The 14,806-nt window shown below is 34.2% G+C and overlaps 1 protein-coding gene across 4 annotated transcripts in view; it reads left to right on the top strand.

Annotated features, from left to right (window-relative positions):
- Nucleotides 1-14,806, top strand: part of TPR (translocated promoter region, nuclear basket protein) — a 55,218-nt gene that overhangs the window by 40,113 nt on the left and 299 nt on the right. Inside the window, exons 41-51 of one of the 4 annotated variants that reach the window (XM_008514090.2) lie at nucleotides 1,167-1,367; nucleotides 2,133-2,264; nucleotides 2,433-2,523; nucleotides 4,436-4,620; nucleotides 6,041-6,109; nucleotides 6,224-6,318; nucleotides 8,278-8,384; nucleotides 9,646-9,741; nucleotides 9,875-10,031; nucleotides 11,750-11,868; nucleotides 14,219-14,314. In XM_008514090.2, coding sequence (XP_008512312.2) covers nucleotides 1,167-1,367; nucleotides 2,133-2,264; nucleotides 2,433-2,523; nucleotides 4,436-4,620; nucleotides 6,041-6,109; nucleotides 6,224-6,318; nucleotides 8,278-8,384; nucleotides 9,646-9,741; nucleotides 9,875-10,031; nucleotides 11,750-11,868; nucleotides 14,219-14,314 — 1,348 coding nt within the window. Of the gene's footprint in view, nucleotides 1-1,166; nucleotides 1,368-2,132; nucleotides 2,265-2,432; nucleotides 2,524-4,435; nucleotides 4,621-6,040; nucleotides 6,110-6,223; nucleotides 6,319-8,277; nucleotides 8,385-9,633; nucleotides 9,742-9,874; nucleotides 10,032-11,749; nucleotides 11,869-14,218; nucleotides 14,315-14,806 lie in introns of all 4 variants that reach the window. The other 3 variants (XM_070591159.1, XM_070591158.1, XM_008514089.2) reach the window with 3 other exon arrangements.

The following is a 14,806-nucleotide window of genomic DNA, read 5'->3' as shown; positions in this document are numbered from 1 at the left end:
TGCCTTCTAGCACTGTCTACTGAATGTGTGACAGTTTACTTTGCTAATTTTCTGACAATGAAGCAGATGTTCTTTATAAATAAGTATTGCTTTTTTGAAATAAGCCTGTTATTTTAAGGCACATTTTTCGTTATACCATGACTTACTCATTTTTTCCATTACACTGAACATAATCTTTGTGAATGATTTAATTCACAAGGCATTGTTTCTGGCTTGTATTAAAAATAACCAGATTTTTCTGAGTGCTTAACTAGAAAGTAGACATTTTCTTTTTTGAGATATATCAAAAATATAGTTAAAATTACAGTTTATTTCAGTAGCTAACAAAATGGAATTGTGAGGAAACAGAATCAGCAAAGAATTATTTTTATATCTGGTATCTTTAATGTAGTTTGATAGGATAGTCACAGTCTTTTCAGGGGGCAAGTGTGTTTGTAAAAAGACAGTAATGCTTGTTTACTATGTTTTTCAGACTACTTCTGGTTTGGGGTAAATTTTTTTAATTAAATTATATGATGCAGACTCATGGATGTTCTTTTTTCTGATTTTGGTCTGCAGCTGCACTGTCAGCTAACCGCAGTGACTGTTAAGCACTTGAAATATGGCTAGTCCAAATTGAGATATGCTATAAGTGTAAAATATGTGAGATTTTGAAGACTTATTACAAATTTTAAAATGTAGAATATCTCATTAATAATTTTTGCATTTATTACATATTTAAATAATATCTTGCGTATATTTGGTATATTGTTAAAATTGATTTCACCTGTATCTTTTTCTTTTTTAAGTGACTACTAGAAAATTTAAATTACTTATGTGAATCACATTGTGGCTCACATTATGTTTCTGTTGGACAGCACTGATATACGATATCATTCTGGTAGTTTTAACACACATATATTTGTATATATTTTTTTCTCTTTTATTGGAGTATTACCCAATGAGATTTATAATAATTCTTTTATAGGAAGACGATAAAGAAACTCAAAGGTTTATTTTCTTTAGCATATATTTCATATTAATCCTGCTTTAAAAGCCATTTTTTTAAAAATAAAATGCTAGTAATCTGTAAGTACTTTTTAGTCTTTACTTAAATCTACAGTATGTCACTAATAGTGTCAGATATAATTGACTTTTTTTAATTTTTGATTTTTTTATTTTTAAAGGGAGTCACCCAGGGAGATTATACTCCAATGGAAGACAGTGAAGAAACCTCCCAATCTCTACAAATAGACCTTGGACCCCTTCAATCAGATCAGCAAACCACAACTTCATCCCAAGATGGTCAAGGCAAAGGAGATGATGTCATTGTAATCGACAGTGATGATGAAGAAGATGATGATGATGACAATGATGGAGAGCATGAGGTAATTTTGTCTGAAATCATTCAGTATTTTTAAGCTGCTGGGTGAAATGCTGAAATCCTTGGGACTACTAATGCATCAACCAGTAAATTCTGATTCTCTGTCATTTTAAATAGACTATTTTGTGCTTCCTTATTGTGATTACTTCTGAAATTAATGTTTTATAAGAGTAAAACAAGTGATAGAAATCATCCCAGTTTGGTTTTTTTAATGATTGCTAAGCCCTTGAGGATTTGTTAAATTTGTTAGATTAAACTTAGTCTTAAATCTTATTGATTAGTGATGGTGAGTTTAATTATAAGCTGTATGATTTCTGGAGAAAAAAGGAAATTAGGAGTTTTTTTCTTAAAGAGTCCCCTAATTCTTTTCAAAAGAAATTGAGGTGTCTTGGTAACTTGAAGCATGTTTTAAGTGAAACTTTGTATTTTGTTTTGAGAGTTAATCCTGTGTTGACAGCTTCTCATTTTAGGTTCTTTTTATTAATCAAAATTTTTTTAAGGTCATAATATAATATAATTTCATCATTTTCTTAACACCACATTTTAAGTTTAGAATTAAAGTGGATCACTTGACACTTTGTGGACATCTAGGAGCTTTAATGTTTGAACCAATCTCATGTGAACAGTTAGAATTCAGTCAATCGTTACTGTGCTAATTCCAGTAAGCCTTACGGTTTTGATATTTGCTGCCACTGAACTAATCTCATACAACTCTCAGGACAACGCCTATATCCTTGATTTTTATTTATACTTGGGGATTTTTTACTAGGATTATGAAGAAGATGAAGAAGAAGATGATGATGATGAAGATGACACAGGGATGGGAGATGAGGGTGAAGATAGTAATGAAGGCACTGGTAGTGCAGATGGCAATGATGGATATGAAGCTGATGATGCTGAGGTAACTGGCTACAATTTTCACCATCTATTTGAAGAACTTGCTTAAAAAACATACTGTTTTCCAAGGGTATACCTTTGGGTTTGTTTTTATTATAGTTTAGTTTGGTTAATTACTTTTTAAGATAATTGTTTGGTTTATTTGCAGTTAGTACTGATATTTTGTTTTTAGGGCGGTGATGGGACTGATCCAGGTACAGAGACAGAAGAAAGTATGGGTGGAGGTGAAAGTAATCAGAGAGCTGCTGATTCCCAAAACAGTGGTGAGATTTTTTTTTTTGTTCTCTTTCTAATTGAATATTTCTGATAATATTTTCCGAACTAGGATTTCATTTAATTATCAGATAGGTAAAAAAAACTTAGTAAATTGGCAAGCAGGAATTTGGCTCTTGTTCTAGCTTTATCGCTATTATTCTCTCTGAAGACTACTACATTTATATCTGTAAAGTGCAGTCATTATACTGTCTTCTACCTCATCAGACTGCTATAAGATTCAAGCATTTTGAAATCTGTAAAGTATTATAAATGCCATGTGTTGCTGCTGTTCTTATTAAGTGGAAAAATTAAATCAGACTTCTAACAGCAGTAACAGCAGTTCACAACCAGAAGAGGTCAGTCTGTTCAAGCTACGTTTCAAGATTTTTGGGTATTGAAGGTTTGCAACGTTGTCTGGTTTTGCAGTGAATAAAAGATTTTTTGATTGGTATAGTATGCCTTTTGTTAGGTCTTGAAAGGATGAGTTCTGGAAGTCAACTGAAATGTTGTAGCCAGTAAAGGATTATGGTATTTCTAGAAAATAGTTTTATTATAGAATCATTTTAAATTATGTTTTAAACAACTGGTGGTCATCTGGCATACTCTCCTGGTTTTATAGATGATACTGAGGCAAAATCATTAATAATAATGTAGTAAAACCTTATGTATTTAGAGTAATGGAAAAACAGTATATCTGAATTTCCATATAGGCCTGTGTATTTAAAAGTGCAAGGTATATGCTCCTTTGAATTAAGGAAAGCAAGGGCAGGCAGCCTTTTCAACTTTTAAGTTTTTTAAGAGAAAAATAAACTAATAAATATTAAACCATGTAATGAAGAATAGTATTACTTTTTAGAGATGATGAGGTAAGGGGAGAGGTTAGTGACACTTTGGGTAATAATTTACAGTTTATAAAATGTGTAGATTTAAGAAGCATCTTTTGTGTGTCACATAATAGGGATGCAGAGGAAAATTTTTTGCCTCTTTAGATATTATCACTAAAAGTTAAATCTTATGAGGGCAAGTGTTCATAGCCATTTTTCCCAGATACGAAGCGTGTAACAGATGCTCATTGGATACTTGTTGGAGACTTTCTTTTCTTTTTTTACAATCAAGCAAAAAATAGGCCTAGTAATCTGAATAAAATTAAGTTAGTGGATTGGTTTGGTACATTGCTAATTGTTACAAAAAATGCTTTTTCTGAGAAACTATACTTATGTATAATTATTTAATTCTTACTATAGGCTAATCAGATTTGGGTATCAGTGAAGCCTCTGAGAAACAAAAGCAAAGTGACTTAACCAAGGTTTTATAGTGTTAGGGTTAGAGCTAGATCTGATTCTAGACCTCAGACTTTTAAACCACTAAATTCTGTGATATCCTATTCAACTTTTCACAGTGGGGGACAACTTCTCTTGCTTTTACCATGTATGTAGAAGACCCAGACACTGAAATTCAAAATTTGGGAAAACCAGAGTAGTAAAGTGTCATCATAAAGCTTTTTCCCAATCTCCTTCAACCTATTCGAATATAATACTGATACTCTAGTGGTCTGATCTTTAGGTAATTTGCTCATTTTAATAATATGAACCAAAATTTATTAAATGTTTATTTTATCATGTGTTGGGCTAAGTGCTTTATATCCGTTATTTGAAACCTTGAGAAAAACCTTTCTTCTAGGTTGCCATTGTTCCATTAACCAACCAAGGAAATAGACTCAGGGAGGTTAAAGGACTTGCCTAAGGTCATACAATTGGTAATTGCACATTGATTATCTCTGGGTCCACCACACCTCACTACTTTCCTTCTGAAAATATTAGAGGTGAACATTCTTGGTGGCAAGATTTATACTTCCAAGGATTGTCCAGGTTATTTTGTAGTAAATTTAATAGTTCCAAATAAGCTTCTCTTTTCCTATAGGTGAAGGAAATACAGGTACTGCAGAGTCATCTTTTTCCCAGGAGATTGCTAGAGAACAACAGCCATCATCAGCATCTGAAAGACAGACCCCTCGAGCACCTCAGTCACCGAGACGCCCACCACACCCACTTCCCCCAAGACTGACCATTCATGCTCCACCTCAAGAGTTGGGACCACCAGTTCAGGTATGAAAAGTACTGGTCATTCTGAAAAATGAACGTTAAAGAATCTTGGCTTTTTTCTTCCTTTCTTTCCGTTAGATGTTACCTTTTTTTTCCAGAAATTAAATCAACTTTATTTTAATGTTTTGGCATATTTTTATAAAATATTTTGAACTGAAACTAATCTGATTTCTTTTCCTTGAATGTGGCAGTAATTTGCTTCATAAATGGAGTGAACTTTGGAAAGGCAAGTCTTAGTAAAAGCTGTGTATAACTGGAAATGATTATAGTCATAGCAAATAAAAGTCTGGTCACTGTTTCTACAGGTTAAAAAAGAAAGATTTTCTTTAGTTTTCATTAAAGTAAAACATATTTTAGCAGCTGACCACAATCTCTTTTGAAGATTTTTTTCTCTAAGATGCACATTGTTTAAAAAAGTGAAATTTTGGGGGCCGGCCCCGTGGCCAAGTGGTTAAGTTCGCGTGAACTGCTTCAGCGGCCCGGGGTTTCGCCAGTTCAAATCGTGGGCACAGACATGGCACCGCTTATCAAGCCATGCTGAGGTGGCATCCCACGTGCCACAACTAGAAGGACCCACAACTGAAAATATGTAAGTGTGTACTGGGGGGCTTTGGAAGAAAAAGGAAAAATAAAATCTTTAAAAAAAAAAAGTGAAATTTCTATTCTGCCTAATACTTTTTCCTCTCATTTTTTTGCAGTCATGTGTTAATTTCTGTTTTTAAAAGTGTGCATGACCCTTTATATATAGCGCTCTTTGTAGTAGGGTTGGACATCTCTTAATCAGAAGCTCTTGTACAAACAGCAGGAGAAATACAAAGGCTCTATTAATAGTCTAGCTTGAGTCTTACCTTACAGTGTACTGAACTCTGTCAAGTGTAGATTCTAGTAAAATACCACTGATGAAGGTAGCCTCATTATGTTAAAATACAGTCTTAAAGGATTATGTATGGATCCTGCAAAATATACCACATCTGTCAATTTAGAAATTGTCTAAATTGGGAAACAATTTTTGTGTAGTCAGTACTGCTGTTTGAACCCCAAAGGGTAATTAAACCTTAAGATCCAAAGGCATGCCTACTAACATTTAAATTAAGGAGGTAAGAACTAAATTAGTTACATATAAATAAGATGAGATCGAAATTGGTTTTAAATATTGATTAATATTTTGTCTATTGGTTAATAAAATATTTGTCTCTTGGTTAATATTTTAGTCTATATATTTAAAAATTTGTCACTGTTTAAAACTGATTTTTTTAGTATAGGATTAGTAACAGTTTTTCCTGAGAAAGTATCCTGATGATTACTTTATCTGCTAACATTTCAGTTACCTGATTACCAGCGTAATTAGGTATATCTGTTGATATTTGGTGTGTGTTTCGTTGTCTAATTCCTTAAAACAAATGTAATTCCTTTCTTGACACAGAGAATTCAGATGACTCGGAGGCAGTCTGTAGGACGTGGGCTTCAGTTGACTCCAGGAATAGGTGGCATGGTAAGTACCTGCCCATCATGTAAAAGCAATTCATTTGTTCATCAAATATTTGTGTACTCCATATGTATGTTCCTGTCATGCCTGTTTAGTTCCTGTTTTCTGTCTGTGTTTTAGCAGCAGCATTTTTTTGATGATGAAGACAGAACAGTTCCAAGTACCCCAACTCTTGTGGTGCCACATCGTACTGATGGATTTGCTGAGGCAATTCAGTAAGTTAATGAAAGGGAAACATATTTGTGACTGACTAATCAAATGTGTTTTGCTGTTAATTTGTTTACATTTAACTCATTATTTGTTGAATCCATCTCTACTGTGTACTAAGCACTTGTGGAAAGGAGGGTTGAGGATGTAATTGTGTTGGGAAAATTTATACAGAGATGAATGAAATACAGTTGTTTCCATCAGGAATTTGAAATTTAAAAGCAGTATAATAATGGTTAAGAACATGGACTTTAGAGTCAGCATGCCTGGGTTTGAAACCCAGCTGTACTGCTTTCTAGCTGTGTCAGGTTACTTAGGTTCTCTGTTCCTGAGTATCCTCCTTTTACTAATGGGAATAATAATACAGTAGTTCCTACCTTATAAGTTGTGAGAATTAAATGAATTAATTTATGTTAACCTGTTTAGAATATTACGTGGCTTATAGTAAATGCTTTATAGATGTTGGTAAAGGTGTGTTGGTAATTACAGTGATCACGATGGATAGTATTATTGTGAAGCTAAGCATGCGAGAAACTTACTAACGTAAGCAATGTGGGAGAAAAGAGGCTTTGTTAATACAAATGAGGAAGTGATTTATTCCAACAATTGAAAGAAAAGACTTTGAGAGGACTTAATGGGGACAGCATTGAATTGAGTCTTGGAAAAAAATACCTACCATTTATTGAGCATTTCCGTGAATCAGTTTATTTAATCTTCATAACTATGAGAGTAGACACTTGTTGCCCTTCTACAAATAAGGAAGCACAGAGATATTAACAAATTTGCCAGAGATCAGCCAGCCAGGAAGTGGCAGTTTTTGGCTTCAAACCAGTCAGTCTGACTAGTACCTGTGTGACCTGTTGTGCTATACCACTCCTCTTAAAGGATAAAAAGGCTTTCCATGAAAGTATACATTTTAAATTGTGGCTGAAGTATTAGTTGCATAATAGGATGTACTTGAAGATCAGAGTAAAAAAGTTTCCACAAAGTTGGGAAAAGATTGATTGTTCTATAGTATGTGGTAACTTGGCTATCAGAACCATTTTTAAACTTGCTCAAGTAACCACAACTTACCTCAGCTAACACAGTTTTACAAGCCAACCAATCAGTGTCAGTCCCTCCCTTCCAAAAGTCAGCCAGTCAGAAACAGACTCATTCTAATTAAACAGTTTCTAGTGCCAACCAATCAGTAGCATTGTCACATAGCTCAGAAGAACTCAAGGTTCTTCTATAGAAGAATAACATGGAGACAAGATTAAAAATCTACCTGAAAGAGAGTGGCCTTAACTAAAGGAATAGAGTTGAAATGGGAAAGAAGGTAGATTCCAGAGTCATTACAGAGGTATATTCCATAAACATTAGTAGCTGGCTAGCTAAGGAAGGATAGGGTAAGAAATGGGAAAAGAATGAGAGAATACTATTTTCTACCCCAGATTATGGGCAGCAAGGTGGATGATAGTGCTACTAGGACACAGGGAAAACAAGTTTCTAGCAATCTAATACTAGATTTTTTCAAATGTGGGAGCCATTTAGTGAACTCTTTCAGATAAGAAATGGGCCAGAGAGGTGACCTGCTTTATCTGGGACTGAACAGTGAAAAGAGAGACGAAACTTTGTCTCATGACTTTATTCTGACTTTTTTTTGTTACGTCTTATGTTGCATTTGTGTTGCTTTCAGTATATCTACATAGAGATTTCTAGCAGATTGAAGAAATGTGAGACATAGGTCAAAAGAGCTGAAAGTTATTTATATATAAATCACATATAATGTGAATCATGTGATTCTATTATTACAAAATGACAACTATTTTCACAATATTTTTATAACAGTTCCTTTATCAACTTTGTTTCAGTCTGTTTCCTTCCCACTTTGTTTATACTCATTCTTTCTTCCTGTATTTTTCTATCATTGCAGTTTAAATAGGATAACTTTAATTTTCTTCTTAAATTAATTTTTTTCTGTTTAGTTCCCCACAAGTTGCTGGTGTTCCTAGATTCCGGTTTGGGCCACCTGAAGATATGCCACAAACAAGTTCAAGTCACTCTGATCTTGGCCAGCTTGCTTCTCAAGGAGGTAAATAGCTAAATAAAAGCTTAGATCTGCTGGATTTTCATGTATTCAGTAATAAACTATTCTGATGTGATTTTTTTTTTAAGGGAGCAAATATAAAAAAGTTGATATATAAATAATGCTATGCTAATTTATGGAAAACGGTATATTTACTACTTATTAAACATTGCCTTGCATTTAAATCTTAATCTTTCCAACAAAGTTCTGAGGTTTTTGAGCATAAGGACTAGCTTTGACATTTGTATCTCTTCTGACTCCCACTATAGTATCATACATATCTAAGTATTCAGGAATATTTCTTGAACCAATAAATATACATAGGTACTACCGGTTGTTTTAAAGTTGTTGGAAGGAATGCACCATATTTTCTGTTTAGTTTGACATTTAACATTCTTAGTTCAATGTATAAAACCAGTTAGATATTTCCATTAACATTAAAAATAAGAAAAATAAAGTGTTAAAAATAATGTGGACTAAAATGACCCCGAAATTAAGTAATAGTAGTTGGTTATTTGGACATGAATTATGCTAATTCTGGAATTACATTTTAATCCTCAGTTGACATCCATATAACCCACTATGTTGCTGGGCAGCTGTGGCAGCATTTTGTAGGTGAATACGGAATGCATACTACTTTAATAATAAGCCCAAAACAAAAGATGAATCTGCAGCCCTCATATAAGTTATAGAATATATCTTAGTCCCTGTTGTTTTAGGATGTTACTTCTAATGCTACATACCTCTACCAATATAAAATTGTGAGCTGACTTCATATGTATTCAAATTTTACTATGGCTTTGTATTATAGGACAATTCCTAGACTTGGAAGTTAGATCTAGGCTTCAATTAGAATGCCACCACTTACTAGCTTTGTAACTTGGGGAAAGTTAATTAATCTCCTTGAAATTCAGTTTCTTTAGCAAAAAGGGGACCAATAATACCTTGCACTTTTGGTGAGGAGTAGATTCTAACATGGTATCTAGTTCATAGTCGGGGACTCGATAAAGTTAGCTTACATGAAACTGTAAGAGCAGCATTTTAGCTGGGTTTTTTTAGGATACTTAAATTAGTGTTAGGGAGCTTTAAAGGATGTGTTTAAATTGTATTTACAATGTTCGGGGATTGATTTTTTGCTTGATAGGCTAATTGTGGGCTTCCACAAAGTTGTGTGTCTCCACTAATTGGTTTTTTTCTTTCAGATACCTGGCTTATTGACAATTTTATGTCCTTTCAATCATTCATTAATGTTTAGAATTGTCTTTAGGTTTAGGAATGTATGAAACACCCCTCTTCCTAGCTCATGAAGAAGAGTCTGGTGGCCGAAGTGTTCCCACTACTCCTCTGCAAGTAGCAGCCCCAGGTAGGTATCAAAGGCAGATTAGTAGATGATGTGTTTTATTGGCAAAATGGAAACCTGTGAGACATCTAGCTAAAGATTAGCTAAACCACAAAAGTAAAGTTTTCGTTGCTTTTTTTGTCTTTTCTTTTTGAAGTAACCGTATTTACTGAGAGTACCACCTCTGATGCTTCAGAGCATGCCTCTCAGTCTGTTCCAATGGTGACAACGTCCACTGGCACTTTATCCACAACAAATGAAACAGCAACAGGTGATGATGGAGATGAAGTATTTGTGGAGGCAGAATCTGAAGGGTAAATGTTTACTTTGTAATTTTTGCTTGCTTTGGACTCACCAGACTTTTAGATTTGTTTTCCTTTAGCCAGGAAACAATCTGCTGAGCTGTATTTTCAATAGCATCTTATTAAAAAGTAAACCGAGCCATATATTTTAAAAAACTAATTTTTGCATATAGTAATATATCTTAGGACTTAAAGATTGTTATTATAGAAGACAATTTTTAAAAATGGTTATCTCCCTGAAACTTGCGTGTTGTATTCAAGAAAAACGTATTTCTTTAAAATTACTGGTACCCTTCCATTAATGTAGCTACCTGAACTTTTCCCCAAGAAAGAAGTCTTTCTGTGAAAATTAGAAATATTCGGAAATGGCTCACTTTCCATTTAGTAGTGGGCTCTCAAGTATACCTCACTTATTGTTTATTTATGTGCATTTAGAACTTGGTGCTTGAGATACTGACTTCTTAGAAATTAGAAATATCCTGGCAGTTTTCAAGACCTGACTACATTTTTAACGGATTAGTTATACACAAAGTTTAACAAAAGAAGTTTTTCATGATAAGTCATCTGGAGTTTTTTTTAAGCCAAAGGAAGTAGAGTAATTTAGTGTAAAGAACCACTCGACAGTGGTCTTGGAGAAGTTAATTTTTCAAGGTGGAACCTAATTCTTTATAAAATAAAAAAACTTGGACTACTTCATGTCAGAAGCATAGCTTGAAGTAGAACTCAAATTTCCTAGGTAGAGCTTAAAGATTTTGTTTTATTTAGCAATATTTTCTTAGTGTAACTATAAGCCAACTCTAGTATATGAGGAAAAAAGCAGTTTTATTATTATGCTCTGACACAGGGCTACTTAATTTTTTAGAGGTTACAGACCCTGCTGAGAACACTAGCTGCCATTAAATTCCATACCATATATGTAGGTCACTTTATATATGTCATTTCTGACCCACGCAATATCTCTGCAAAGTATTCTCTCCATTTTCCAAATGAGAAAGCTCAGACTCAGAGCATGTTTAAATAACTTGCTTAGACTATACCATTGGTAACTGGTTCAGAGTGGATTTGACTCCTGACTTCAGCCTCATGCACTTTACACTTCACCAGCTCTTCTCAACCTCAGCACGTAGTCTTGAGAGGTATCTTTCAGGTATATCGTTACTAATAATTGTACTAAAGTTTGCCTGTGATAAAAACTGGAGCAGATTCAAGTTATTCTCATACTCTTATCTCCCTCACTTGCTTTTTGATGTGCTTTCTCGAATGGGGGAGAGAGAGAGAGTTTTAGCCATTGAACCAAGAATTCACATACCCACAGCCTATCTCACCTGGGCTAGAGCACATGGTGAGTTATTATTAATAGTTGTGAATTGTTTTAGTTCTCTGTTTCTGAGAAGTTGTTTTGAGATTTATCAAAATCTGGATGATGTATCTCTTGTGAATGTCAAGAATATGAATACCCTTCATCAAAAAGAAAAAAAAATAACAAAAAAAAAAGGAAAACAAAAACTGAAATTGGAACATATCCTCGTGAGAAGAGGAATGAGGAAAAGCAACTTGAGCTCTCTTTCCCGCTGTCCCTTTAAAAATGTATGGTTACCAATATCGAGCTGCAATTTTGAGTTGGAGGGGAGCTCTGGGTTATTGAAGTGACAAAGAGTTTGGGAACAATTTAGAATATACTCTAGGATCAGTTTTATACTTTCTAATCAATTTTTGTTTTCCTTTCTTAGTATTAGTTCAGAAGCAGGCCTAGAAATTGATAGCCAGCAGGAAGAAGAACCTGTTCAGGCATCTGATGAGTCAGACCTTCCTTCCACCAGCCAGGATCCTCCTTCTAGTTCTTCTGTAGGTAAGTTCTGGCTCTTGACTGCAATACAGCTTTGATACATCAAACTTATTTGCAAAAGACACTGCTTTATTAGTAACAACTTGATAATCCTTTTTTCCCCTGAATTTTAAGATGCTTTACCTCAAAGGGAAATTTTATTCTATTAAAGGGAACTTGGCTTATATTAAGGGGAATTGGTTCTATTAGAGGTGCTCCAGGGGCTGAGGAACGGATTACTGGGAGGGAAGCTAAGGAGTAGTATTTCAGGTCTCCTGCCTCTGTTTAACCCAGAGCTGCTCCATTTTTATTTCTTCTACATGAGATTTGATATAGAGAGTTGAGGTGTGGGAGGTCTGTTGCTTCACAAAACTGTTTGAACTTACTGATATAAACAGTTTCAAAGTTTAGTGCTTTTTTTAAGTTGACTTTGAAAAATGCTGTTTAATGTATCTTTCCTGCAATAAAAATTATTTCTGTATTACTTTTTACAACATAATTAACATTTATTGAGCACTTACTGTGTATCAGGCAGTATTCTAAGCCATTTACATATTATATATTCATTTAATTCTCACACCAACCCAATGTGGTAAGCACTCATCCCCATTTTATAGATATGGAAACTAGGGCACAGAAAGATTGAGTAACTTCTCCAAAGTCACATGGCTAGTAAATTATGGGCAAGCCAGGATGCAAACTCAAGAAGTTTGACTCCAGAGACTCTACTCTTAAACAATACACTATACTAACTTATCTACCTCACAATTTTTAGGTAGGGAATTACTCATATTATTGAAGAAATACAGTCCTCAGTCATCCACTCTTGATTATTTTTATTTTTGAATTGTTTATAGCAGTAATTCTCAAACTCTGCCATAGAACCTTCAGGATTTATGGAAGATCTATCTATTTAGTTACTACCTTTTTCAATCATGGAACTTTGCTGTCTCAGAATTTCTTCTTCTGCCTTTCTGCTGCTTTTCTATGACACATCAGCCTGTTAGCCAGCATCCCTAGGTTTATATCCCATATCCACCTTTTAACAGCTGGTAACTAAATCTCTGCACATTTCATTATGAAATACAGACATTCGTAACTCATCTTTCATTCAAGATTAGAAATAATGTATGTAAAGTATATAGCTCAATGGTTTACACGTTAATAAGGCTGAAGAAAATTGTGCCTATCCTGATTATTAATAATACAATTACTGAAGTTCTGTACCCCCAGTTATATTCTGATGTCCCGTGAAAGTTGTCTTTCCTCAACAGGAGAATGAATGCTAGTTACATCTTACCAGGGCTTGCATCAAAGAATATAGTTCTTCTTCCCTTGTACAGTATAATGTGAAATTAAGATGTCTTTAAATTTATTTGATAATATAAAATACTAAACCTCCCATCTGAGCACTTATTCAATTTGAGTGCCAGGCAGTTTCACAGAATGCATTACTAAGAAAGTGATATTTAAGTAAAGACCTGAAAGAGCTAATGGAGAGAAGCTGTGCAGTTATCTGGGGGAAGAGTGTTCCAGGATGAAAGAAATAGCAGATGCAAAGTCCATAAGGCAGCGATGTGTTGTGTTCAAGGTCAGCAAGGAGACCAGTGTGGCCGGAGCACAGTAAGGAAGAGAGAGGCTGGCAGGAGATAGGATGGGGGTGGGAGAGGATGGATCTAGTAGATCATTGGAATTGCTTTGGCTTTCATGGATATAGCAGGCTTTTGGAGGGCTTCAAACCGAGTAGAGACAGATCTGACTTAAAGACAACAGTATCAGTTTGGCTGCTGTGTAGAGAAGAGACTGAAAATGAGTAATGGGCAGAACCAGAGAGAAAGTTTGGAAGATATTGCAATAATTCAAGGTAAAGATTGTGATGTTTTAGGCTGAATGGTAGAGTTAAGGTTGTGAGAAGAGGTCAGATTTGGAATATGTATTTAAATTAGAGCCGGCCACATTTGCTAATGATGGGATTTGGAGTGTCCAGAAAAGAGAAGAATCAGATATGAGTCATGTTATTCTCTAGTAGACTGTTGTTTCCTGAGGGACATGATACTTTGTTTTCCATTGTATTCCCCAACCCGTAGCACAGTGTCTTAGGCACCAAGTAAATATTTATTAAATTAGTTGAGTGAAGGAATGAAAAAAGTCAAGCACCTTTTTTTCAAATAGGGAAGATTTTTTTTTTAATTTTTGCCGTTTCTTTTGTTTGTTAAATATTTCTTGTTTAAAAACAAACAGCTTTTAAATATTGAAAGCAAATGCACACCTCTGCATTTTGTCCAGGCATTCATTTAGTAATTAGTTTTTGCCACTATTGCTGCTTTCTTGTTTTTTAACTTACTTTCTTGTATCTTAATGTTTTTCTTCTTAGATACTAGCAGTAGTCAACCAAAGCCTTTCAGACGAGTAAGACTTCAGACAACATTGAGACAAGGTGTCCGTGGTCGTCAATTTAACAGACAGAGAGGTAAATTTCTAACATTGATTACATTATAGGATGCAGGACAGGAATAAATGGAGCAAACTTTCTAATCCTTAGGCTTCCAGCTTGTATCTTGTTTTTTAAAAATGTTCCAGGATTGATTAAATAATTACACATTAAGCATGTGATGTTTACTAATCTGTAAGCTTCTTGCAGACAAAATTGTATACCATAAGTATATAGTGAATATGTTCTTCTATATTTATCCATTTCTTCCGTGAATTCAAAGTAAGATTTAGAGAAGCTGAAGTATTATAGTGCTATATAGTCATTTGTTACATCTCTGCCTATAATTATACTTTTTATTCAATAGAATAAAGCTTTGTGACTTTGTTTAGCTAGTAAAAAAAACGTTTTCCAATGTAACTATTAGAGATTGCATTCATGTCATAAAAATGTTAATCTAATTGTTGTAATATTTCCATTGAAGATGTGAAATAGCTAGCACAGTTTCATATCTACATGCCTAGATAATTG

This window comes from Equus przewalskii, chromosome 23, assembly GCF_037783145.1.
Source record: "Equus przewalskii isolate Varuska chromosome 23, EquPr2, whole genome shotgun sequence".
Classification (NCBI taxonomy): domain Eukaryota; kingdom Metazoa; phylum Chordata; class Mammalia; order Perissodactyla; family Equidae; genus Equus; species Equus przewalskii.
The sequence above is the reverse complement of the archived record's forward strand: the minus strand, read 5'-3'. Positions and strand labels throughout refer to the sequence as shown.